We start from the raw sequence: 27923 nt of genomic DNA, 5'->3' as shown, positions 1-27923 counted from the left end.
AGGGTTAGTCTACTCAAATCTGCATCTACATAGATTTGAAAGGTGACTGTTAAAAGTTTCTTGTTTGCTCAAACTGTGTTAGTTACAGTTGATTCCAATGGTGACAAAGTGCCAAAAAGTTTCTAATGTACTTACAAAACGTCCGCCTCTCCCCTGTCCATCCACGCTCAGTATGTTTTAATCGTTCTTTTGCCAGATAATGCAAATGTTCCTGGTGTGCCCTTCTTGAGGCTCCATAGTCCAGAAGTAGAATATTTGGCTGTCATTTAGATGTGTATGAACAAGTTTGTGTACTGATTACTGTAAGGACGTATGGCTGGACAGCAAAGAGACATGTTGATATCTTCTGGCTACGAAACTGATCATTGGTCGACCTGAAGTGACATTAATCGAGCAGACCACAGTTGCTGTTCAACAGATGTTTTACAGTCATCTGTCAAGCCAACAGGAGGTTAGTCTTTGGAATCTGAAAAATTAAACCAAATCACATCTCCTTGACCCTCAGATTAAGAAAATTAAGAAAATCTTAAAATCAGTTCTAAAACTCGCAGGTAACCAGTGAAGAGTAGAAAGGATTGGTGTAATGTGGTCACATCTCTTAGTACGTGTTAAAAACCTAGCAGCAGCATTTTGTATCAGCTGCAGTCTTTGGATGTTTCGCCTGCTGATACCAGAGTAAAGTGCATTACAGTAGTCCAGTCTTGAGGAGATAAAAGCATGGATGACCTTTTCTAAGTCTGCAGAGGACAGGAATGTCCTGATCTTCGTTAGCTGTCTCAGTTGGGCAAAGCAGGACTGCACCACTTTAGTCACCTGAGTATCAAAAGATAATTCTGAGTCAAAGATGACACTGAGATTATGGGCCTCTTTTCAAAAAAATTGTTAGATAAAGCACCCAAACTAGAGGAGAGATTGGTAATGTCACTAGTGCTGGGGCCAGAGGGGACATTATAACAACGTCTGATTTGGAGCCATTCAACTGCAGAACATTTTTTTTATCTCAGCAAGGCAGGACAAAATACAAGAAACATCAGTTTTACCAGGCTGTAGTGGGACACACAACTGTATATCATCTGCATAGCAATGGAAATCAATATTTTGTTTATGCACGATTTGCCCAAGAGGTAGCATGTAAACAGTGAATAGGAGGGGACCCAAAATAGACCCCTGAGGGACCCCACAGAAGAGAGGGGCACAAGAAGAGGAGGCTTCTCCAAGCCTTACAGAGAATGACCTGTTGGACAGATAGGAGATGAACCAATCCAGAGCCACATCAATGATACCAACATAATTTTTCAGACGGCTGATTAAGACATTATGGTCCACTGTGTCAAAAGGTAAGTGGTAGACAAAGAGCAGTTAATAATGGCTAAGATGTCTGGACCAACTGTCAGAAAAATAGTAGTTTCTTGCTTCTCTGATTGTACACTGATAAGTGAACATAAGCTCTTTTAGAGATACAAGGGAGACACGGAGTTGGTCCTTTTTCCATTTCCTCTCTGCCATCCTGCATCGTCTCTTTAAAATTCTTCGTTCTTCATTCAGCCATGGCAGAGAATGAGGTTTCAGCTTTTTGAGTCTGACCGGAGCTATAGAGTCTAAAACATTTGTGAGCTGTTAATACCACTGACAAGTTCATCTACGGTGAGGTCATGTAGTTCACCTGTATTAAGAACCGTGCTTGAGGACATAAAAGCTTGACTGAAGCGAGGAATGGACAGTGAAGAGCGGAACCTGGAAAAGCACTGCCTTGTGAACGGAGACGACAAAATCAACCAAATTCACTTCATCCACACAGAAACCATGGGCGAGCACAAGGTCAAGTGTGTGCCCTTTGTCATGGCTGGGCTGCTTCACATATTGGGTCAAACTAAAATAACCTAAAAGTTTGATAAAAGAGGTAAACGAGGAGGAAGAAGGGCAACAGACATGGATATTAAAGTCACCAAGAATGAGAACTCTGTCATATTGTAACATGATGACTGACAAAAGGTCTAAAATTCCTGAATAAAACCGGAAATGAGTTTAGGGGGTCGGTAAATCAAAACACATAGAATCTTTGAAAAACAGCTAAGACACTCAAAGGTAGAGGAGCAGCCAAGCGGGACTTGAGACCAGTTAAAATCATTTCTGTGTTTTACTGCAAGCCCCCCCCCCCCTCCTCGGCCTGTCATTCTTGGCTGGTGGAAAAATAAATAATCTGGGGGGGAAGACTCAGTGAGAGGGGCACATTCATCCAGATTACTCCAGGACTCTGTGATGATAAAAAAAAAAAAAAAAAGTTACTATTGTTTGTCATGATAAAAATCCTGGCAGATAAAAGACCTATTTGCAAGGAACCTTACCTTACAGTGAGTAAGCAAAAATGAACTGATTTAAAAGCAGGGATTAAAAAAGTGGTTTTAACTGTGATGAGGTTTTTTCTGTGTGGACTTTGAGTGGATGTTGGTAGTGCACACTGCCTTTCAGTGATCCTAACAGGAATCCTAACAGGAGTAAGTGACTTGATAAAACCATCATCACCAGCACAAGCACCACCAGGGGCGGCTGTGGCTCAGTGGGTAGAGCAGGTCGTCTAGTGATCGGAAGGTCACGGCTCCCCCTAGTTTCATGTCGAAGTGTCCTTGAGCAAGATACTCAACCCCAAAATTGCTCCTGATGAGCAGTTGGCGCCTTGCATGGCAGCCTCCGTCATCAGTGTATGAATGTGTGTGTGAATGGGTGAATGTGGCATGTATTGTACAGCGCTTTGGGCTGTCGTTAAGACTGGAAAAGCGCTATAAAAATGCAGACCATTTACCATTTACCAGCACCAGGGCTGACAGAGGATTCAACATGGGTGAGAGAGTCAATGGAAGAGACAGATCCAGCATCAGCTTGACCCGCACTGTCAGGAACAGGGTTTAGGGATGACACTGGGCAGGATCTAGCTGGGGAAAGTGTCAATTTAGACTGAACGCAGTGAAGTTGATGAGATTGTGAATCAACCTGCTGGTGCCCATCCTATTCAAGTGTAACCCATCAGGTTTAAACAGGTCCTGTTCAGTCCAGAAATAGTCAAATCTAATGAAGCCTAGTCCAGTGGCAGTTGTGAAGTTCTGCATCCACGTGTGCAGGTTTAAAAAGGCGACTGAAACGCTCTGAGCGTGAGGTCAAAGCAGGAATTGGGCCAGACAAAACACATATATGATGATGTATGATTATCAAGAACATGAACTGAATGTTCCCTCTCACCCATGATTAAAACAAGTTTTTGCAAATGCAGTTTCAACACAGTAGACACAAGGGGTATCTCCTTCTTTCTTTTCTTCACTGACATCTTGTGCTTTGCATGTTGTTTTGCTTCATTCCTATTCAGAGCACACTTGTTCCCAAATGTCAGAATCATCAACCTTTTTCACAGCAAATACTTTGGCTCATCATGTAGCAGGAGAGGCACAGGTGGAACTAATGACATTTATGATGGCTCCCCTCCAGCAACTGCACTGCAGCATTTAGTCATTTTATTAGCTACACCTGTGTTCAGCAAGTCAACAAATCTGCTCTAAAAAAAAAACAACAGTTTACGTTTTTCCACTTTATTGGCATTGGTTAGGGATGATCCCTCAGCCCATACCTGCTAACGGATCATTTCCCATCTTAGTATTTTAAAAATAATTTCCTAACCTGTAGTTTATTCACACCTGAAAATAAGAAAGGCTAAGATGTAGTGAGCAGAGATGGATGATTTTCTTTTCCACAGCAATGATAAGAATGTGTAGACTTTTCCCCTCCTTTATAAAACCTTGTGGAACAAGAATTGCAAATGGCAGTTGTGTTGTCTTCTTCTGAAACTGTAACAAACATCCACACTGACAGGAAAATGTCAGGCTCTAGTCTGCACAGTGTGGTTCTACATAGGGGCAGCAGTTTGACATCATGAGTGTGACAACTTACATCTGAAGAAGCAAAATCATTCCTTTGAGGACAACAATGTGAACATCTTGTCCAGAGAAGACTAATGGTTTGACAAAGGAGTAAAAGAATCCACCTATGTTAAACTGTAACAACAGGCAATGAACAGAGGAGGTGGCCTAAGGCATCACTTATCACCCACCTACAATGCAGTACTGAGTTCCCTCCCCAGACAGCTTAACAACCATTCACACCTGAGAAAGAAAGAAGCTGAAACACGTCAAGTTGACTACAATACAGCACTTAAAATTAGCATGACCTGGATGACTGAAAACCCTCATCAACATCCCTAGCACTGGTATATGGCAATATTCTTTTGAGGTGGGGGTGAAGTGAAATAGAAATATTAAAATCTTAAATAACTGATGTTATTTTGTTTTAAATGAAAGTAACTGCAAGCACGTTGACTTCCACCTTGTGTTCAGACTAGAGTGAGCGGTAAGAACGCAGGTTTTCTCATAATGAAAGTATGTTGTACTTGTACAGTTTTGGCAGTGAGAAACACTGCTCTCACTGCACAGGAATGTGTGTGCAGAGAAGGTAGGTGTTACTATCGCCTATCACTACAGCCACACAGTGCAGTAAACTCATTGTGAATGACAGTCTCACTGTCCCTTTTGGGCCATCTGCATGCACACTTCCACACTCACAAACACAGGCATGCACATGATTTATCAGAAAGAACACACACACACATGCACCTCACATGTGTGTCTTTGCTGGCAGTGCACTAGTTTGTGTTGCACTGGAGGTTATAAAAGGAGCCACCAGTGCTGAAAATGTTTTATTTATAAGACGGAATTCCACAACAGTTAAGTCACAACTATGTTGTCTTTCCATTGTAAATTTGCCAGAGAGTTTATAAAGCCTGAGCTTAAAAGACTTTAATCAATGCCAGCACAGCCATTTAATTACAGCAAAGGAAACAACAGTAGAACCAGTTATCAGTACAGCTGAGGTTGCCTCTCTGCTCTAAGTTCAGTAGATTCAGCAAGTCCACCCTCTCACCACACTGGGTGAAATGAGGAAAAAGACTAATTACATTGACTCCTTTAGTCCAGCTTTCTTTGTTAGAAAACTTCTGCAGCAGAAGTCCCTCTGAAAACAGATGGCATGGTAGCACAGATGTTAAGGAGACAGAACGGCAACAGGTCCAGGAAGCTGAACTGGAAACTGCTCAATAGTTCTGTAGGGAGTTCTAAAGAGGAGCATCAGCTGTAGTGATCACCAGAACAGCCACATTGTCCCACTAAACACAGGCTGATTTTGCCTTTTCAGCTAATATACTAAGACTCTCACAGTGGGTCTGTGTTTTAATCTGACACAACAGTTACTCCAGTGAATTCACTTCTTTCTCTTGCTGCAAGGTCATTTCTAAAGTTAAGATAGTCATACATTATTCTTTCAATGAGGCTATAAACTCCTCTTTCATACATTTTTCAAAACTCGTCAGGTTCTTCAACAAAGGATTTTTCCCAAAATCATAAATCTTATTGCATTGTAACCTTACAACCTGTGCAGTGTACAGCAGCCCCTGTCCTTAGATCCTTGATTCAAGTAAGGAAAAGCCCAAAAAAGTCTTTAGCAGGATTGAAAAAACCTCAGGAAAAGCCATATTGGAGGAATCCTTCTCCAAGGACAGACACATATGCATTAGATATTGTGTATACAAATAGACCAATAAAATCACAGTATACAGATTGCAATGACAAAATATCTAATACAAGTAACTTATGAATAAGTTAATAAATAAATAAGTAAATATATGTAAAGCATGTGGATCCAGGAGGACGACTGAGCAGGCTGAGACATCTCAAAGTGGTACCTATGCCACATGACCTCCTCTAAAGCATGGTGGCCACATAAGATTATTATGGGTGGGGAATCCGGACCAACACTTTATCACCACTGTTGCCAAGACACTCGTAGACAGCAGCTGCCTTGCACAATCAACTTCTTTTTTTTCATCCTGTAATCCCTAAACTCCACCAACTTTTCACTCTGTTTTACAAACCTCACATGGATGTTGAACATAAACGATGGTTAGTTACCAGCCAACTTTGCTGCTTGACAAATTGTACCAGCTGTAGCAGCTACAGCTTGCCAGCAATTGACTGCTGGCTGTTGGCAGTTTTGCCATCTTAGCGTAGAAAAGAGCATTCTGAGTCTGTGGAATGTGGAACCCCTTCTGATCTGCCTGGTTAGGCTGATTTTAACGCCATCACACCGATGCATCATGACCTAATTTTAATCATGAAGCTGCTCTGCTGCTTTTACAGTGCAGAGGAATCCACAAGGACTAATTTGCTATCAGAGGGAATATATTACTGTAGATGGGGGAAGCCCTCAGAGGAGTTTGTAAAGTCCTCTGAGACGTGGCCCTGCCACGCTTCCATTGGCCCTAAATCCAGGTAAACCTGCAATTTTGTAATTACATCGTTGAACTACTGAGACACTGTGAGAACTGGGGCAGTGTGTGTGTGTGTGTGTGTGTGTGTGTGTGTGTGTGTGTGTGCCTGCGTGCCTGCCTGTGTGTGCAGCCATCAAGCCTTGTGTCTTGGGTCAGGTTTGTGATCCAGTCTAATCTTTTAAATTTTATTCATTCTTTCCATCATCCCCTTTATTCTGCCTGTTTTTCCATCCCCTGGAGTTCTCGCTCTCTGAGTCAATTGAGACAGAAGACAGACTTGGATGGGGAAAATTCTTCTGCTGTGCTCAACTCAATCCTGTATTCTGTAAAAGATATGGGAGATATGGGAGTGAGATAATCTTCATACCCTTCATACCTCTGGTAGGCATCTTATAGGTCAGGATAATCCTGCAGAGCAGATATGTGGATGTGAGCTCTCTGCAGGCGTGTCACAGCTAAGCTCTGCTGGTTTGAGGGAATAAGCTCGAGTGATGCTACTATTCATTTGAATCAGTCATAATGCAAGCAAACACCACACTGGGTAAGTACGCTTATTTGACCATCTTCTTGGTGAAGAGGTGTGAAGAGGGGCACACAGAAGGCTGGTAAAATATTACCTGTTCTTGAAAAGACAAATTTTACACCTGACTTTTCTACGTTAGTCATCTTCTTTATTCAGATTTCCATAATTAACAACCTCTTTATATTATATACATTAGTGGACACAAATGAAACAACTTTCTCTCGTCATTATCCCGACAGCCCTGACTGACACATTTGTGATGAATGACTTGATGCTGAAGGCAAACCGTAGTGTTTGGTTTTACCCTTGCTGCAGTCTTAGCAGTTTTTGGAAACAGAAAATCCATATTTGTGGACGTAGACTTGGTAGAGCTGAGGAAAGGAAGTAGCATTTGGACCCAGAAACATTTTAAAGTTACATCAGAGAGAGGATTATACTTTAGATGCAGTCATTTACTATCAGAAAGGACCAAATAAGAGATTATGTTAAACCCTCAATATTGTAAATGGAGACACATGAAGCGCTAATGAGCACAGACTAACACCAACGTGCTACCCACTTAGTTCTTACACAGTCATTTTGATTCTTGGCAGCATGTAGACTCTTAAAGCTCCAAAAGTGAATATGAAAGGAGGTCCTCTAGGGGTGTCCTGTGGTGACTGGCTCCAGGCCGTTGCCAGCAGATCCTTTGGGTCCTGTGGGTTGCGGGGTACGGCCTTTATGGATTGAACTTGTTCTGGCACAACTAATTGATGCTCAGTCAGTTTGGAGTCTAGGAATTTGGAGGCCAAGTTGATGTATTGAGCTCTTGGTCAATGCATGTGCAATGAAGAAATTTGCCAATGAAGCAGAGTAGGGTTTTCTGCCATAACTTCACATACTTCCAAGGTGCAGTCAGTAAAGGTCTCAAGGGGTCAAAACTCCAACAACATTTGTATCCAATGTGTTTTGGATTATGGAGGAAAATGTGATACAGAAAGCCACTATCTATACACGGAATAATCAACTTCTCAAGTTCTATTAAGATCCTATTCCTTGTCTATTTGACACCCGCCTGGGAAAGTAGCTGAGTATGTGCCAACTCTCTTGATGACTTAATTTGCACAGACTAATGCCAACTGTCTACACACATAAATATCATCATCATCCTGCCAAATGTAGCTTTTGAATTAGGCAAAAAGACAATGATATCTGGAGTCATGTGATGAAGTGCAGGTGTGTAATTGACACAGACATGATGATATATTGGTTTGTCTGTTGTTTAGTGACTCAAAGGAAGCAGGAGGCTTTGTCACAGCAGCCTGATGCATGAGAACAACTATTCCCAAAGCATACCTTGGGAACACAAACCTGCCAGTCCAGACAAGTCAAGAGATGTGTGTTTGTGTCACTGGTGAAGTGAGGTTTATGTGTGTGTCACCAGGCCACAAGGAGTGTGTTTGCATTAAGCAACATTTATTCTGATGAGTGACTTTTAACTGTGAGTCAGCTTTCAGCAGAACAGGATGAGTGACATGATGGGATTTGACTTGGTGCGTGTGTGTGTGTGTGTGTGTGTGTGTGTGTGTGTGTGTTTGTGTGTGTGTATGGGAGAGAGAGAATGAGAGAGTGTTTATTGGAATTTAGCCTCAGTTCCCATCATATCTCCGCCTGCTTGTGTAATTTATGAATGTAATGCTCACTTATTTACAGCCAATGCAATTTATGACCAAGTAAATCATAGAATGTGACATAACAGTTGACACTTCCCAATTAAATGAAATGTCCTGGGAACCGTGTGTGTGTGTGAGAGAGAACCTGACTGATTACAACCTCCCACAGTTTTGCCCTCCCCCTCTTTTTGTGCTCTCTCTTTTTATTTCCCTCATTCATACCAACACACACAAACACACCTTTCCTGTACTTTTTATTTGTTTATAAAAATCCTTCACACTACCTGTCAGTTGTTGTGATGAAGGACAGACTGTGTAGCTCTCTTTTATTCATCTAAACACACACTTGTTAATGTGAGTATGGACAGGTGTATTTTTCCTTTCTGTGTCTTGAATCTTGAATTAAGATATTTATTTTATACTGTACTTTTTTTTCCATAAAGCACATTAGACTTTTCCGCTTGCTCAAGCTCTGCTCATGTTGCTGTTGATTTCTACTTCGTACCACTGTTTGCATCCTGTGAAAGCTGTAGTCACAGTTCTAGTCAGTCTTTGCTACATCTATGGAATCCGAGTTGCATTTATAACCTCTGTTGTTTTATTTGGTCATGTTCTCATTGGATATTCTTGTAAAAACTGGTGTAACAGCAGTGCAGTTTCCCCACAGGGATCAAAACAGTGTTTTCACCAGATTTCACACATAGTAAACTGGAAATGGCATTGAGTCATTTTCACATGTGCACACATGCGCACACACACACACACACACACACACACACACACACACACACACACACACACACACACATACAGCTCACAGTTTCTCTCCACTGCTGCTGCTGAAGTGGCACACATGCACCGGTTCCTCCACTGCTGCCCTCTGCTGACACCTAGTGAGCAAACTGGGATCTGCAGTCACAATTTGGTGCTGAGAACCTGCAGGAAACCCTTCCTGAACACACCATACTACAGAATCATAAACATCACATTTTACATTAAAATTAAAAAATGAGAGTTTTATCCTTGCCTCTGTTTTTCTATATTTGTCCTCTCAGACACACTCTTTGGAACAGGGTGCAGCCAAGGGAGGCTTTCCGCCACGGGCCATCCTGAACTCAATGTGTGTGTTTTTTAATGTACCCAAAGTTTAGAAAAACTAACTGTGGTTGCATAAGAGCATGGCCATTGTGCCTAAGAGCAATTCTTACATAATGACATGCTTTATATAATGACAACAGTAATTACCTGTGGATCAGGGGGATCAAGACAGGCTGACACTCTCCTCCTCCTTTCACCCATTGTGCTTGTCTTTATCATTTCTTCCTCACACCCGTCCTTCTTCTATCTGTGTCCTTATCTGTCTCTTAAAATCACTGGTGGAAGTTTACGTCTTTGACAAAGATCATATGATGACTTCTGGACCTGTCTCAGTGTAAGCTGGTCAAAGATCAGTTATATTGTGACATTTTAGAAGAGACACTAGATACAATTGGTATGTTGAGAATTTAGCATTAATTTGTTTTGTCCTCTCCTCTACTGTCTCCTCTACTCCTGTCCTCTGCTCTCTTCCCCGCCTTTATTTTCTCTTGTCTCTCTTCTCCACTCATCTTCTGCCTTCTCCTGCCATTTGCCCCTCTTCCCTTCTCTCCTCCCTTCCTCCACCTGTCATCCTCTCCTATCTTGTTTCCTCTGCTCTTCTCTTCCTAACCTTTCCTTTCCTCTCCTCTGGTCTCCTCCTGTCAACCACTCCTCTCCTCACCTCCTCTCTTCTGTCCTCCCATCTCCTTTGCTCCTGTCATCATTCTCCTCTTCTCTCCTCCTCCAGGCAGCTTCAGGAGCTGCAGAAGCAGAAGGATATGGAGCGTGAGCATCAGGAGCGGGAGCGCCTGGAGCGAGAGATGCTGGAGCGTGAGCGACAGGAGCGAGAACGTCAGGACCGGGAACGCCAGGAGAGGGAGGCGCAGGCAGAGAGGGAGCGAGTGGAGCGAGAGCAGCAGGAGCATGCTGAGCGTGAGCTGTTGGAGAGGGAGAAGGCAGAGAGAGAGCGGATGGAGACGGAGCAGCAGGAGCAGTTGGACAGAGAGCAGCAGGACTGGGAGAGAGGGAGACGCATCTCCAATGCTGGTGAGTGATGTACTTTAGTTTCCCACTTACACACACACACACACACACACACACACACACACACACACACACACACACACACACACTCTTAGGTTTGAGTTTTAGGGGCAATATTGAGACTATTGGACTATTGTTTATTTGTAATATCTTTAAATTTGAAGATATTATTCTGATGCTTGTTTGGCATAAGAAAACTAGTTTCACTTGTGTACTACTTGACAAAGGCAGACTGCACACCGCATATATACATCAGCTATAGTCTACATGGAATAAGAAGCTCCCTTCCTTTATTAAATTCTCTCCAAAGTAAATTTTGAATGGAGAAAGTTTCATATTTCTATCTGTAAGAACTGTGATGCTGATGCTTGGACTGAGATGAGTTTCAGTGTGTCCCAATCCCATACGACATCCTACAAAGACACACATACACATTACACCAATCAGTGCTGCGCTTGACTGGTTACCTCTGAGATTTAGAATTGATTTTAAGATTTTACCACTTGTTCTTAAAGCCTTGAATGTTCTGGCTCCTGACTATTTGATTTGCCAACTCCCCATGTGCCTGACTGCTGCTTGAGATCCTCAAGGCAGTGTCCTACTAATGGTTCCTGATCTCAGCTCATGACCAAAGGTGCCAGGCTTTGTATTTTTTTAATTTTATTTCAGTATTAAATAGCCATCTAAATAAAGTCTTTTTAACATTTTTGCCAGAAAAGTGCCTTGGGTTTTCTTTTCTTTTTTTACTCAAGTGTTCCCTACCAAAGAGCACCTTCAACACATTTTGTATGAACTTCATGAGCCCTCTAGTCTTTTTCTTTCTGAAGTGTGTTATTTGCAGTTTTACAATACATGCTGTAATGCATGTCAGTCAAACGGCCTTTAGAGCAACGTCCCAGTTACATTTCTCAAATGAACATCACAACATTTTTCCAAGCCTGTGATTGTTATTTTATATGTACTGATGTTTTACCAACATCCAGTACAGTGTGAACTGTGAACATAAAACATCCTCTATACTAATGTATGGAGTTAAAAACATGTTCAATATTCATCTGATATGCCGACTGAAAGTGTCCTTAGTTTAGGTTCAATCCATGTCCAGTAAATCTGTCTATTGCTTGGAGTAGTTCCTAATACTGAGCCATGAATTGTGCTTGAATATGATATAAAAATTGTCTCACACCCAGTCTAGTGACACTCTAAAGTTGCAGATGAACATGCTTCCAATAAAGTGAGCTGCTCTCAGTCCAAAACAGTTCAAAAAGGCCACTAGAGGGAGAATGCTGCATTGGAGGTGGATACCTTCTGATTGGAGAGTTTTCTGTCTCTTCTCCCAGTCAGTGCTAGGACACTCTGCTCATCTGCACATAGGCAGGACAGGCGCTATGAACAGATTGCTAAGACACTGGGGGATGGGGGAAATGAATGTGTGAGTCTTTGCACGTGACTTGGGTGATTGCATTATTTTTGAAAACACTGCTAGCTCTTACATCAATTACACACACACATAGCTTCTGGCTTCACACACACACAACCAAAAATATAATGAAGACGTACTTGTGATAGTGTGCAGAACAGCTTGGTGTGGGAGGAAATAGTTTCCAGCAAATTCTTCTTAAAAATCTCACTTTGATATCACCTGTGCCGGTGAACTTAGAATATCTGCAGTTAAGAGCATAAAAAGCTCATTTTGAATTCTTGAACACTCCCAGCTTACCTCCGTCTCAGTTTAAGACATGGGTAAAATATCTTAACACACACAATCCAGCAGCAGGGAACAGAAGGAGCCACAGGTGGGACACACACCACTCTGATGAGGAGCTGGAGCTGTAATGAATCAGGCTGTGGTCATGTGACAGGAAGGGAAATCTGCTAAATTTAAGGACTGGGTCAGTAGGGAGGGCAATTGTGTGACACGCTTCAGTACCATGATCAACCTATTACCATGCATGCATAAACACAAACACACAGGCAGACACAGCAGTTCAGTGGTGTTACTCAGAGGCTAAAAATACATCATCATGAAGAAGGCTGATGAGACCCCCAGGGGTGTGTGTGTGTGTGTGTGTGTGTGTGCGCGCGCATGCATGCATGCATGCATGCGAATGCTCCAGGAGCTTTTAACATGTCATACACAATAACAGAACACCCAGAAAACAAGCACACTGGATCGCACAGGAATGCATGAGCACACACACGTTCTTTTTGCTGTGAGCTTGTGATTTAACATTTAATGCTTTATAGTCCTGTTTCTCTCTTACAGGATAACTGTGTGTGTGTATATCTGTACTGTATCTTCTGTTTTACTTCAACGGTTGCAATGAATGCTCCTTATGTTACACAGTTACACTGAAGTCAATGAAGTGCCTGCTAATAACGCTTGATAAGTTAAAGTGTTTATGCTTTCTTTTCAAAATTGAAGACATGCTGTCCTTGGAGCCACTGACAAGTCTAGTTCACTCTCACCCATTTTTGCTGAAATAAGTTGTTATTTTCTAGTTTTAGCAATTTTTTTATTACAAACTAGTGCCCTGATGGTCAAAACACATTTCAGGAAACGCAGCATTTCACAGAATGCAATGTTTCACAAAACTCACAACAACACTTTAGAACCCATGATCACATTTCAGAAGACACAACACACCACAACAAGGCTGTGGCCACTTTCCATAGCAGTTCAGTGCTTAGCCTCCTACACTCAGTCTGGTTCTCCAAACTGGGTGTTGTGCAGACTGCCGTCAACTGTAGGTGGTAAACTGACTATGGATAAATACTTCATACAGCCCCACTTCAAAAGCTATTTCTTTGAAATGTCTTGTGGAACCCTGAGGGCACAATTAAAAGAATTGTTACTGTGTTTTCTGAGATGTTGCTGTGCGTTTACACTGCTGAGTACGTCTTACAAACTAAATAAGTACCGGACACATTTCTCGACCTAAGGCATTAACCGTAAAATTGAAAATGTGAAGGTGACCCTCTTCTGAGTTTATAATTCTTTTACCTTTGCTGACCCTTCAGAAATCAGCTCTACTCAGTAACTGTGTGTTTATTTTTAGCCTGTCTTGCATATCCTCTGTTGCACACACACTCATCACCTCTGCACAATAGTATGTATCTGAAACTTCTTCGACATTGATTTTGTGTTCAATCTATACAGTGTTTTCAGACTTTATGTTATGGATGTTCCATACAGATGTATATTCTGTTATATAGATCTTTTTTTATTGAACAGGGTTTGGTGGATCCACTTGACCAACATGCTTTTTTTGCTGTTCCTGCTTTTTTATGTTGAAGTTGTCCCTACAGTCTAGTTGGTTTGGTACAGCGGAGCTTGGCTGCAGTATGGATTTGCTGTCTTCTCATGTGTGTGCATGTGTGCGTAATATTCTTGTGTGCACGTGTCCAGCTCTCCGTGTAATCAGCACATCCGATGGTGTGATGATTGTTATGGAATGGCAGAGCAAAGCTGGGGCCTCTGTCACATGACCCGCCCAAAGCTACAGAGGGGTGACTGATGAAGATGGGTGAAAAAGGTCAGAATTTAGTGAAAGAAGAAGAGTATGAGTAGCGTGCTAGTGGTGGTAAAGAGCAGGTGTTGATGGAAACAAAGATGAAAAAATTAGCAGATGACAGAGGAAGACGCAAACTGAACAGGTTACTGTAAAACAGTTGTATAAGAGAGGAATTTAGTGTGGAGTGGAGTGGAACAACATGAACATTGACTCCAGTTAGAAGAGGATAAATGGTAAATTCAGCATGAGCTGTCAGAATGTTCAGCTGGGAGAAGAAAAGAAATGGAAAAGAGCCAGGCATTCTCATGAATCCATCCATTTATCTGTCTTGTGACTGTTGGTTAGGTGTTTATGTGAATTGCAGTACTGTTCCTGCTATGTTTGTGTGTGTTTATCTGACCTAGCACCATCAGGTCAAGGTGGTGGTGTGTATGTGAGAAAGAAAATGACTGTGCTATATATGATTATGCATGCATCTGTATGTGCAGATTTGAACCAAGTCTATGAGTTGGTGTGTTATTTTAGGTTCTCTGCAAGAGGGGAAATAGGTCGAATGGAATGGACATATTCCTTAAACCATATAGAATTAAGTGTGAGACAGAGGTTGCGTCCGAAATTCCATACTATACACTACATACTCAATATGTGTACTATCGTTCAACATACTTTTGAGTGAATAACAGTAGTATGCATCTTTTCAGACACACTGCTTAGCATGGAAGTGACGCACTTCCCAAGAGACTCTTGCCGGTTGGATTGGAGACGCATAACCGTGGTAACCCGTGTCAACCTCACCTCCACCAGCAATCTGCAATAAAACTCGTGTAAAACATGTTTTATTTGGCTTTTACTTAAGTATAAGGTTTCACTTATGATGACACACTGTTGTGGTTGTAATGTTAACTGAGTTAACTAAGGAGCTAATGTTAATTAAATGGCTACTTTTAGAAACTTAAATTGAAGAGTTATAATGTCAGACGTTACACCAGAACTGCATTGGTCGCTGTCCGCCATTGTCTGTTGTGTTGTTGTTGTCGTCACCGCTGCATTGCACCTTGGGATATTTATGCCGGCGTAGTGTCCAGTGCTTGCATACTGTAATATCTATCAGAAATAGTATGCACCTCACGTACTATTGGGTTCATACTAAGGTTTCAGACATACTAAAAAATCGCACATACTGTTTTAGCATACTCAATAGCATGTTAGTATGGAATTTCGGATGCAGCCAGAAACTGTGCCCAGAAGAACATGCAATTAACTGTATAAGAAATAAAAGTCTGAATATTATGTCAGTGCAAAAAATGAAATCCAGTCATGAGAATAAGGACTGCAGGAGTGTGTAGAATTACATCACAAGCAAGGGGAAGTGGAGCAGAAGGTGACCGGAGGATTAACAAATTTACACCATCACCACACACACAGAAAACATATGGCCACTCCATACAACACTGTCCAGGCTACACTAAGCGTAACGGTAGTAAGAACACAATCAAGGTAATTAGATAGAGAGGGCTCAACTCAGCTAGGATAAACACACAATAAAACAGAGGAGGCATTTCAAAACAATATAGGAAGGCCTTGTTAAATATCACTAAGATCTGTGAAGTTGAGAGGTGGATATAGTGAAATTAAAAGAAGACTGCCAAATAATAATAATGCACTGCTAACCAACCCCAACACCACCCACTGTACTGGAAATACACAGTACAAGATGCCAGTAACATTTGCTGTTGTAGACACAGGAGAGAGGGGTCTGATGTTGGCCAGCTGGGTTCAGTTGCACCATCATTAACAACATCACCTCACAAAAGATATCAGCCATGATAGCACTGATTTTAGGTTGTAATTGGATGTAGTACTGAGCTAAATGTAGATAGCAGTATGTAAGCTTGCAATGCTACGTAGGTATAATGTTTACCAGGGTTTTCAATCGTAGTTAACTGTATTTGCAAATGAGCACTGAACCTAATGTACAGCTGAGGCTGATGAGGATGTCATTAGTTGTGCAGGTCAAAAACCAAAGGATTGGAAAAATATAAGTTTTGATATTGCTGGCACTAGATGAAAAGTCAGGATCACTCATGAAAATCTGATTCACCCTCAGGACATCGTGGATGCCTGTACAAACTTTCATGTCAGTCCATCAAGTAGATGTTTATTTATTTTAGTTTGGACCAACAGATGGACCAAAATTGCCATTCCTAGATCTGTGCCATTAGCTTGACTAAAACATGCCAAGTGAAGTGAGGCGTGATTGAATAGCTTATGTCAAGCTTAGGTCAAGATGAACATTTTCTTAGACTGAACAGGTAAATGACAAAAACATGACTCAGCCTGTGTTCAACCTAGTTTGTTCTTTTGTGTAGTGGTTTCTACTAAATAACGACCTGAAATTTCATGCACATTTTTTTGGTCTCAAGACTGAGGTGAAAATAAATCAAGATACAATCTGGATAGCCCAAAAAACAAATGGACTGGCAGTCTGGACAAGGTCAAAGATAAGCGGCAAGTCGTGATATGTGCATAAGTTCCCAGGTGCCAAGGTTGCAACTAAACTTTGATTGGATAAAAGACATCTGTGTATGAATGTACTGTCGTCTTCTTTACAATTCATTTCAGCCATGTCCTGCCACAAACATGGCCAACTACTAGAAACTTTACAGGATGAACATACTTGTAAAGAGTTCCAATGGAGCATTTTGGGATTCAAAAGCTGACTCAAAGAGATCAACTTTTAAATCTCCTGTTGTCTTCCTTTGTTTTGATAAGCGTTGTTGGGTGCTATACGATCTGATGTCCCTCTGCAGATTGAGCAGGCTTGATGACGTTGCTGATGAATTGCATCTACTTGGTTACTTTTCTATGGCTGTGTGCTACATGGTAAACTGTTGCTCCTCTGATTTTCCTCCATTTGTTTCCCCCTCTTCTCTCTCGCCAACAACCCTGTGAAAGCTTTGTGTCTCTGGCGCTGTCCACAGTGCTAACACCTGTCTACTAACACAGTAGCATCACCTCAGTCCACGAAAATACACAGAACCTGGAAAAAAACTTTGGTAAAGCTCTGTGCTGTTTTTCCTGCTTCATCTGCTCCCTTCTCTTTTGTCCTCCCTCCCTCCTTCCTTCTCTCTTTCCTGACCTGCTGTCTTTCCCTTCTGTGTGCATGATGGCTGCTTCCTTCCGGCCTTCTTTCCTTCCTTCCGTCGCTCCCTCCCTTCTGTCCTGTCTTGTCCTTGGTTTGTCCATTCACATGGCGTGTATTAAGCTTTCGAAAGTACCCTGTACACTTCCACGCCTCAGGAGTACAACAGGACGTCATCCACACCTGTATCTCCATCCACACCCACCTACCCAGCTCCTGGGACGCCATCACCCTCTTCCACCACTCCCCCAACCCCACCTCTAAGGCATTCAGCCTCCCGATTTGCCACCTCACTCGGTTCTGCCTTCCACCCAGTCCTGCCTCACTACGCCACAGTACCGAGGCGACAGCAAGCCCCGCCTCCTGCTCTTGCTCCAGTTCCCGCCCCAGCCCCACCTCCACCACCCAAGTCTGTGGTGTGGTCAGCCTGCAACTTCACTCCCCTGCCCCCCTCACCCCCTGTCATGATAAGCAGCCCCCCAGGGAAGGCTGCCGGTCCACGGCCACTCATCCCCATCGCAGCACCTTCCCCTCTCACCCAGAAGCCACCCTCGCCGGCCCCCAACGGCCCACCCATGTTCCCTGCACCTTCTCCCGTGACCATCTTGCACAGTCACACCCCTATTGGTATCTCTTGCCCCACCCCACCTCCCCCACCTGCCACGCCCCCTCTCTCCTCACCCATAGCTCCACTTCCGTCTTCCTCCTCCGTCTCGTCTCCCCCCTCCTCATCCCAGGCTCCTGGTGTGCCCTCTCCCTCCACAGCACCCCCTGCTGCTGCAGCTGCCACCACCTCTGCCTCTGCTGAGCACCTCTCCTTCCCCGTGGGCCTGGGCTTGGGCCTGTCGGGGCCGGGGGAGCCGGACAGAGCTACAGGCAAAGAGCCCCACCCGCCTCAGTGGGGCTCCACCTGTCAACCCCAGCCCCAGGGTAAGGCCTCCAGTCCGGACTCATGTCTCTCTTTCTCACTGCCTCTCCCCTCTGCCTTTCACCACTGACTCACACACTAATAGGGGGCTGTTGGATCTGTTACCTTCCTACTGAACTGGCCTCAACACAAAGTGTTACCCATAATACAGGCTGATAGGCAGTCCCTGACAACAAAACAGCTCCGATGGTGACTTTTATGGGATCTCATTCAGACCTGTCTAACTTATTGTCAGTGTCATAAAGTGCATGTATGTCCATGTGCCTGCTGCTTAATAGTCTTGGCTGGCTTACTGTTAGCTATGAAATATGTCTGGTCTTTCAGTGTGGCATTTCTGCACACACGCCCACTGGTTTTTTCATCTCTGGAAAAAATTTTACTTGTTAATCCATTTCTTAACCAAAACTCAGCCTTTTTTTTTTCTTTTACCTCCGATAAACATTTTGCAGTTTGATTTTCCCTCATTTGACTCTTCCCTGCAACTCCTCTAGTCAGTGTGCAGTCAAACTTATCATGAACAAATGATCTTTACTGTTTAGTTGTTTATAATATTTTAATTGATTTCCCATTGTCAGGTTTCAGTGGGATTCAGTATAAATGGACCTGAATTTTGCAGTTAAATTAGATTTTAAGGGAAAGGAGGAAATCAAGCTGTCCATCCAGACACTTAAATTTAAGCAATTCTCCTCATCCCCATTTCATCTGTTTCATCAACAAACTTGGAAAGGACAGCAAACATTTCAAAATGTTCTGGAATATCTCCTGAATTAGCTCTGAATTAAGTCTATGGTGAGAAATGGGAGCAACATGATTATTATAATCATCAGATGTGAAATAATCGTATTCTTATTCTTTGTAAAAAGGACAAGACTGGCTCAAGTTTATTAGATTACAAATTAAATTGTCTATTGTCAACCTATGAGATAAGATGTCTATCACATTTAGGCAGATAGCATTAACCTCAATGACGGCTGCCTAAGATCCATCCTAGTGTGTTCTGAGTGTGTCATTAAGAGTGTTTGTACGTGATTTAATGCTCAGTGGTCATTGTTTTGCCTCTGCCATATTTATTTGAACAGACACTTCCAGGGGATGTTGGGCTTTTGATAAAATCATTTTTGATAAACTGATGTTTATTGTATATCATTTGAATTATTGTGAGTTTCTTCAATAACTACAAACCTTATCATTACTACTCACTAATGCTGCATGTTGATTGAATGAGATCTGCTGTTATATGATGTGGCATGCTGTCATACTTTATATGTGTGTTACATGTTCTTTCATTTGAAAATGACATCCACAATCATTGCACCTCAGACGTGATGACAAAGGCTGAAACACAGTTTCATGCTGCTGTGCTGTTTGGGTTTTACCAGGTATATCAGCTGCTAAATAATGCATTGGTGTATGGAAGAAGAGCATTTGAAAGGAAGGAGATAGACAGAGATGTACAAGAAAATGGATTCTCATTCCAACATGAAACCAGTCCATGCAAAACTTAAGTAACATTTAGGGCATTTATCAGGGCCCTCAGGAGCAGTTTGGGGTTCAGTATTTTGCCCAAGGACACTTCGACCTTCCAATAACAACACGCTGGCTCTACCCCTGAGCCACAGCCACCTCAACCTAATGTGCATGTCCAAGACATGGGATGCTGTGGGTCTTTTGTGTGCCCCCTGCATCAAATTTAAGTGTTATCAGTTTGAACATAAAATGTCTTGTCTTTCGTGCTGCATTCAGTTGAATGTTGGATGGATTTGCAGATCATTGCGTTCTGTTTTTATTTAAAATGTTTGGAAAATGAGTAAATTCAGTCTTGAAGTAATCCTAATCCAGTCTACAAACGATGTATAGAGAGTTAGGTTTCATGATGAAATGAGTTCAGGCTCAGTTTAGTGTTTACATGTTGTTTTTTCTCTATAATGGTTTCTAAAAAATGACAGTTTGAACTAAATTTTCCCTCCCTGTGTCTTCGCCCATCCCCCTTCTTCTCTAACAGACGTGGTGCAGAGCCCAGGGTTGGCCACCCCAACCCCTCCCCCACCTCCACCCCTGCCACCCGGTTCCACTGTGACCTCAGCGGCCACAACCCTGGCCACCACCCCCACTACCCCAGCCGGCCACCCTCCCCCACCCCCACCTCCTCCACTCCCTCCTACACTGACTCCAGGCGGGACACCCCCTCCTCCACCAGGCCCACCTCCTCCTCCCGGAGCCCCACCCCCACCTCCAGCGCCTCCCCTTCCTGCTGGACTGTTCTCTCCTGCGGAGGAACACCCAATCTCAGGTCTTGCCGCTGCCCTCGCCGGAGCCAAGCTGCGCAAAGTGCCAAGGGTGAGCGCCTCATTGGTTATTGGATCAATAGAGGGCTTGACAGTCCATGGCTATACTCACATAGCTCTATAGCTACACTTTACAAGTTAAAGGTCACTAATGCATCAGGAAGGTGACTAGCTGTGTCCACTCACACACATTTCTATATTTTCCTGATATTTTTACTGTTTGTTTTTAATGAAACACTGTCAGTACACTCACGCCCTCACACATCATCTTCATACATAATCTCAAAGACTCATGTCACAGAACATGCATGCACACACTCCATGTTCATGCATGATCACACACACATACACACTGTCACCATCTGTCACAGCTCATGTCAGACTCAGGGGAGGTTTACACGTAATGCTGACAGCCGCCCTGCATGTCTGCATATGTTTATGATGAAAAACACAGACCTCAACTACAAATTTGCATTTTTCAATATTTAATATAAATAAATTCAGTTCTTGTATACCTATGAAATTACTGTTAATTCTTCCCACTGATTGTAAAGAACTTGTAAAATTAACCAAGAGATGTTTCTTGTATCCCTTCAGAGTGATGATGCAGGGGCAGCTTTGGCAGCAGCCATGTTGGGGGCCGCAGGGGCCAAATCTGAAGCCAGAGGCAACGGCCCTCTGCCTGGTGGAGGAGGGCTTATGGAGGAGATGAGCGCCCTATTGGCTAGGAGGTAGAACCATATTACATGTTATTGTTGGCTTAAATGTATCTCAAGCTAGACATTAATACCCACCGTGTCTGGTGAATTACAAATGTTGCTTCATTTACTTTGGGAACATCTAAAATTATTTGGAGGTATTGGCTGAATTTCAAGAATAGCAGATGAAAATAAACAGCAATGTACTGAAAATGTACCAAAAGCTGTGTTTTCATTGACATGCAACAATTTGAGGAAAAAGACAGCTTTACTCAAAACCTTGAGTTAAGACAGAAATGGCTTGAGCTTAGATCGATGATACTCTTGATGACAACTTGTTATAATTCAACATGAAAGTGTACCCTGAATTTGTGTGTTACAGGAGAAGAATTGCAGAGAAGGGCACATCTCCTGAACCTGACCAGAGATCAGTAAGTCTGTCATCTGTCATACCTGTGACATCTTTGTGTTGTTTGATTTACGTCTCATTACCTTCCGCTCACTGCTCTCACACACAGTAGCTCCTCTGTGAGATAACACACTGTTTCCTCAGTGTGTCCAGACTGCACAGGGTTGACTACATTCACTACATTCCTCTCTGAAAAGAGTCACTCAGTGCTTTATCTGTGTGATAGTGTCTTGCGTGGATGTCTTGTAATACATTCCAGTCTGTAATCATTATTGTTATTACTAAAAGTCTCAAATACTTGAGACTTGAGACCTGAACTGGAGGGAAAAAACATTTCTTTATTGAACTCAGGTGTATATTCGCCTTTATTTATTATATGTAAGTGTATCAGATATTTAGTTATATTTTTCCTGTTTTTTGATCTAATTTGGTGTTGTTTTTTTGTTTATTATATTAATTCCATTCCTAATTGCATAATCACAACATGTGATACACACCAGACTGTTGCTCTGGGTTTCTATCCTATAACAGAAATGCTGTTTTCATTAAGTCATCGATTATACTTTGCTGTTTATTGTCATCAGCTGTTTGCTTTTATCATCAAAACTCAATACCTCCTCCTCGGATGTTATGTTAGGAACAATAAAAGTCCTCCAGCAGCTCAAAAGGCTTATTCCCTCCCTTTCCTCTAAGGCTTTTAATGTAAAACATCTGCCAAGTGTTGGGTTTTATTTTATTTTCAACAGCGATTAAATAAATTTTCCCTTGTTTTCATGGTGTGTATATCACATGTTTTCTGCTGTTAAAAGATACACCTCAATAAAAAGAAATGTAAGTACAGATAGATGGCTGGAGCTCCTTTTTATTACACAGCATTCTTTATATTTGCAGGGGTGTTTGGCCTTAAGATTTAGGTTTAAATTTAAACACAATCAAAAGCTAGCTGTTTCTTGACTGTCCTCCTGACTGTTGCTATCTAAAAGATATCCATTATATCTGATTATCCCCCTCTGAGTGTGACTCATCTTTGTCCTTTGAACCTCGACTTTCTGTCCCACAGGACGAGGGCGAGATCAACACAACCCCTAAAATGTCAGCCTGTAGCACACCAGGTAAGTGTCAGAATCAGAAGACTGGAAGGGAAACATCAGCAGCTACACTGTAATTAATATGCATCTTCCCAACAGAGATGACAAGGATCCAGATTAGCATTAATCGAGTCAAGTTTTCATGCCCTGGAATCACAACAGATCTGCTGATTTATAGTAATCGGATGTTTATTGATTTTTATGACAATTAGGCTTAGCTACAGGAGAATATAAATTACTGAATAGCTTAACCTTTTGTCATATGATGAGAGCATCATCATTCTACTGTGTTCTGTTTTTATCCAGACATGCCCAGGAAACCATGGGAAAGAACAAGCACCATGAACGGTAGCAAATCTCCAGTCATTGGAAGGTACAGTGCCTCCCCTCTCCTCAAAATGTGCTTTTTCTTACACTTTGGTGTATTATTGCACTTAAAGTACTTTTTATACCCTAAAATTGTTGAATTTTTCAAAAAGTGTATTTAATCTACCTCATTAGACATGTGTATTGCCCATCTGAATGCCAGCAGCAAAGCTACTAAACCCAGTAAATGAGACAATAGGGGCTTATAAAAACACAAGCATCAGCTAGCTTTAGCATGATGCACTGATGGGCTGTTCATCACTGGCTAACATCACTAAAGATTATGTCGCCTTCATGTGCACGTTGGATGTACATCACACACCTGACTTAGCGTTGAGGTTTCAGTGTGCAAAGGAAGAACAGAGTAGTATCATATTTAGTTAAACAGCTCCTATGGCTACTGATTTAAGGCTAATTGTTTTTATGCCTTCAGTGTTTTTGATTGGATGAATGCATCACAAATACACAAGCATTCTATGTACTTTCTGGATGATGGTTTTGAGGAGGCTTACATCTCTTAAGGACATAAGATCATTGACACTTGTATGGTTGTTACTAGAGCACATTTAGAGCCTCTCAGAAGCTATGTTTTGATGATCTAGGATCGAAAACATCTGTTTTCACATATTGTCCTCCATATGTCTTAAAATCATCTCATCAAATCATTGTCTGTAGCGTTATTCCTTGACTCCAGTCAACAGATTTTGGAATCTGGAAGTTTCTTATAAAATTTGAAGACTAAAATATGCTCACAATTACAGTAGGCCCTACTGTAAAAAAGCTGTAGTCGTACATGAGTAAAAGTAAAGATATTGTTTTAAAAAGTGGTAAACGTGAAAGTCACCAAATAAGAATAGTACTTAAAGTTGTGATGGAAATTTTGTACTTCATGTAGAGAGATGTGAATTAAAGTCTTATACAGGCATGTTGTAATTGTAACATGACCTGTGACCTTTTATGTGTGTTTTATGTTTTTTTATGACCCATGTAAGGTAATCAGTAATCACTGAAGGTTATCACTTTCTTCTCTGTGAATTCTTTCTTTAAGTGCAGGAGGGCATAAATAAGTAGCTGTCAGAGAGAAAACACACCCACAGAAACAGATAAATACCATGCTTTCCTCCTCAGAAATTGAGTGTTCACTTTGTAACAGACCTGTGCGTTGCTCTGTGAATGCTCAAAGATTAAAACCTTGTTTGAACTTTGAGCTGACTCTGATCTCCTTCCTCCAGTTCCTAATTATCTAAGAATTATTTTAACAGAAGTTTTTAAGTATCTGACATTAAATGTACTGAAGCATCAAAAGTAAAGTAAAAGTAAAATGAATGTGTTTAATGTATACTACAGGTCAGCCGGTTATCAGCCTGGCCCATAATTGGGTCCAATGTTCAGCATTTTTCTCATTGTTGGAGTCTGTGTTTCTTCTATATCCAGCTGCTTTTTCTCTAATGCAGCATGTTATATGCAAAGTAACTAGTTGCTAAAGTTATCAGATAAGTGTAGAGGAGTTAAAAGTGCAATATTTGTCTCGACAATGTAGTGGAGTGGAAATATTCACCTAAAGTAAATCAGAATTGTGCAGTACTTGAGTAAATGTATTTTGTTTAATGTCATCACTGCTCAATCATAATTGAACAGAATTAGAGTAGATGCAGATAGGGCCTTAAAATGTGTGTTGCCAAATATTTGTTCATGTCGCTTTATCTTCCACATCCAACTTTAGCGATTAGTAAGGACCACTAACAGATCTCAGTGCAGGTCAAAATGGTGCTAAAAGTTCTATAGCAAAATGAGTGTTTGAAGCTGAGTGGGTGTCATGAACATCACTGATCCAAAGCCATGTCATTGGGGGGGGGGGGGTCATACACAGATACACTGCGGTATGTAAAGTCAGTGTCTCTGCTGCTCACACAGACGAGAGTCTCCGTGGAGAAATCCCATGGGAGCAGATACCCACAGCAGGTAGAGAGAAAAGGCCCTGGAGAGTTTGACAGATCCCCTTCTTTAAAACCATCTCCTTTTTTCATCGAGGTTTGCTGTGTTGGACGTGGTTTTGTTGGAGACAAGTTATTTTTAGATGCTCGGATGAAATGTTTGGAATGAATCCTGTGTTGTCTTTTTGTTCTTCTCCAAACCTGCAGGGGTCAGCTCTGCTCGTCTGTTGTTTGATATGTGCCATTTGAGATAATTTGTCTTATGCTGTCCTCTAAAGCAGTCACTGAGTGTATGAAGGAGGCATAATGTCGTCAGCTGATTGTTTTTGCATGCTGCTCTGTCCGCTGTCCGCTGCCCTCCAAACTGTTTGCTTTTCTCTTGTAAAACAAGGAAATCCATTTTTGTGTGTCACACACTGTGCACCCACCATATCATATACACAGACACAAAAATGAGTGTCCGCCCAGTGCAGAGTAGACTTGGCACAGTATTATCATTGGAGAGCCAGAGCAGATCCAGCAGGCACTCACAGATAAGGCCTCACTGTGTGCGTGTGTGTGTGTGTGTGTGTGACCAGATGTTTGATTCCAGCTTATTAAAAGTGACTTAAATGTGGCCAACGGAGAGCTCAAAGCACTAAGACTTTTTAGACCATGTGAACTCGTACCCCTGCATGTTTTGTAGATTGTAGAATAGTGTTCATTCTAAAGGGAGCTCTATGTTTTTTTTATAGAAAACATTTTAATCAAACTCATGACTGAATAAACTGAATAAACAAACTGACCTTAAAGATCAACACACTTTATACTGTTTTACTTTGTTTATACATGGTGGACCCTGCCACCTTTCTAGCAACAAACAGTGTTCTGGGACCTTATTTTCCTCTGAGAACTGCTTGTGAAAATATTAAAAGTTTGAGTTTTGATTTTTTTGAGTTTTAATTTTTCTCCAGAACGACATAGTGCCTCTTTAAAATATGGATCAAATTGTTCTTTCAGCTTGAAGTTACAAACAAGAACAATGAGCTGTCAAGGCAGCGTGCCAAACTACTGTTAGATTGTCAAAGAAAACATGATGGATTCCCCTTAATACAGCTAAGTATCTAATTCAACCTTTGGCATAAGATCAGACTGAGCAAATATATTTTTTGATTTACTGACATTCTACCAAACATTCATCGGACTCACAGCTGTGACTCTAATCTTCAATTGCACACTCTCGAAAAAAAAAACAAAAGCAGCACAGACTTCATTTCCGTGTTCCAGTTTACAGTATTTCCAGCCCATAGCTACTAAATGACCCGCTGCTGAGCTTGTTTCCTTTTCTTTCACTTACCCTTCCTGTCACACTTCCTCTCTTGAAAGTGATTGGCTGCTGTGTGAGTTTTCCCCCTGATGATTCTCACAGAGTAAGGAACTCCCTCAGTGCAGCGACAATGTCTTTCTTTCCCTAATTGTTGACTTCCTCCTTGGCTTATTGCTTTTCTTCAGACACGTGAGGAAGCTAAACAGGCTCACAGCACGTCTCATTGAAAGATTTGAACAGAAAAAAACTGTTTCGAATTTTCAAATACTTCTAAGAAGAATATTTAGAATATTTAGAATAAATGACCGCACACATAGACACCCAATGCACCAAAGGGTCCTTTCTTGATATAATATATGAGGGATCATGAAAAAATATTCTCCTTAAGTTTAACAGTTTGCTGTGACCAGTGTGTGCGTGCGTGCGTGCATGCATGTCTGTGTGTGTGTGTGTGTGTGTGTGTGTGTGTGTGTGTGTGCTTGTGATAGTTCACATGCATGTTTAGCTGAGTGCTCACTGTGTGTGCATGCCATGACCAGGATTTTTGATTCCTAACCCCAGTTTTGGCAGCTTTCTCTTAATATGCACTTTTTTAGTCAAAAGTGAGCAAAGAGCTTTCTCGGGTGTTATGATGGTTCAGGGAGATATTTCTTTCACCAAGAGTTTCCATCAGAAAATGCTGAATCCATGTGGCTTTACATTAGGCAGTACACTGATAGTTTGTCAGTTGTTTTCCATCAATCATGGTCCAGTGAATTTTCAGTCTAATGTTGTATAAAGTTTGTAAATTGTTTTCCGATTATATATTTGACATTCAGTCATGGTCAAACATTTACATCCACCTAATTACAAGAAAATATATAACATGGTCTTCAGTTCCAGTGATTTCTACAGCTCTCATGTCTCTGTTATGAATGAGTGGAACACAAACTACTTTGTCACAAAAACATTCATGAAGTTTGGTTGAGAAATTAATTTATTATAGGTTCCTGAAAATGTGACCAAATATGGTACATACAGTAATTCTAATATTTAGTTAAATGTCTCTTTTTCACCTCAGTTAGGTGCTGTTGATACTAGCTGTCCACTAGCTTCTGGACGTCCTCTGGCTAAATCTTTAACCACTCCTCTTCATTTGTTAGTTCCTGGCATAGTTTCTTTAAGTCAGGACTTTGGGAAGCTCATTCCAAAAGCTCAAATGTAGCCTGATTGATCCATTCTTTACCACTTCACAGATATGTGTTTGGATCATTGTCCTGTTGGAATCCCCAACTGCACCCAAGAGCCAATCTTCTGTTGATGATTTTAGGTTTCCTGAAGAATTTGGAGATAATTCTCCTTCATTATTTCATTTACTTTCTTTAGAGCAGCAGATCCATATCAGCCTCAAATCAGCCCCATAGCATAACACTACCACCGCTATGCTGGACTGTAGGTCTGGTGTTGTTGGGGTTGAAGGCCTCACCTTCTATCCTCCAAACATATCGCTGCTCATTTTGGCCAAACAGTTTTAGTTTCATGTGACCACACAGTTTTCCTCCATGTGATCATTCCAGCTTTAGGGGGCCGCATCTGGAACAAGAGCTTCTTTC

General features: G+C 41.7%; 1 protein-coding gene across 9 annotated transcripts in view; it reads left to right on the top strand.

Annotated features, from left to right (window-relative positions):
- Window positions 1–27923, top strand: part of enah (ENAH actin regulator) — a 296947-nt gene that overhangs the window by 254773 nt on the left and 14251 nt on the right. For 6 of the 9 annotated variants that reach the window (XM_030406060.1, XM_030406061.1, XM_030406059.1 and 3 more), the window contains 8 exons: window positions 10365–10663; window positions 17441–18247; window positions 20248–20582; window positions 21128–21261; window positions 21611–21659; window positions 22698–22749; window positions 23032–23098; window positions 25006–25053. In XM_030406060.1, the coding sequence (XP_030261920.1) occupies window positions 10365–10663; window positions 17441–18247; window positions 20248–20582; window positions 21128–21261; window positions 21611–21659; window positions 22698–22749; window positions 23032–23098; window positions 25006–25053 (1791 nt within the window). The remainder of the gene's footprint in view (window positions 1–10364; window positions 10664–17440; window positions 18248–20247; window positions 20583–21127; window positions 21262–21610; window positions 21660–22697; window positions 22750–23031; window positions 23099–25005; window positions 25054–27923) is intronic. The other 3 variants (XM_030406065.1, XM_030406058.1, XM_030406066.1) reach the window with 3 other exon arrangements.

The sequence above is a fragment of the Sparus aurata genome, chromosome 22 (assembly GCF_900880675.1).
Source record: "Sparus aurata chromosome 22, fSpaAur1.1, whole genome shotgun sequence".
NCBI classification, from domain to species: Eukaryota; Metazoa; Chordata; class Actinopteri; order Spariformes; family Sparidae; genus Sparus; species Sparus aurata.
The sequence above is the reverse complement of the archived record's forward strand: the minus strand, read 5'-3'. Positions and strand labels throughout refer to the sequence as shown.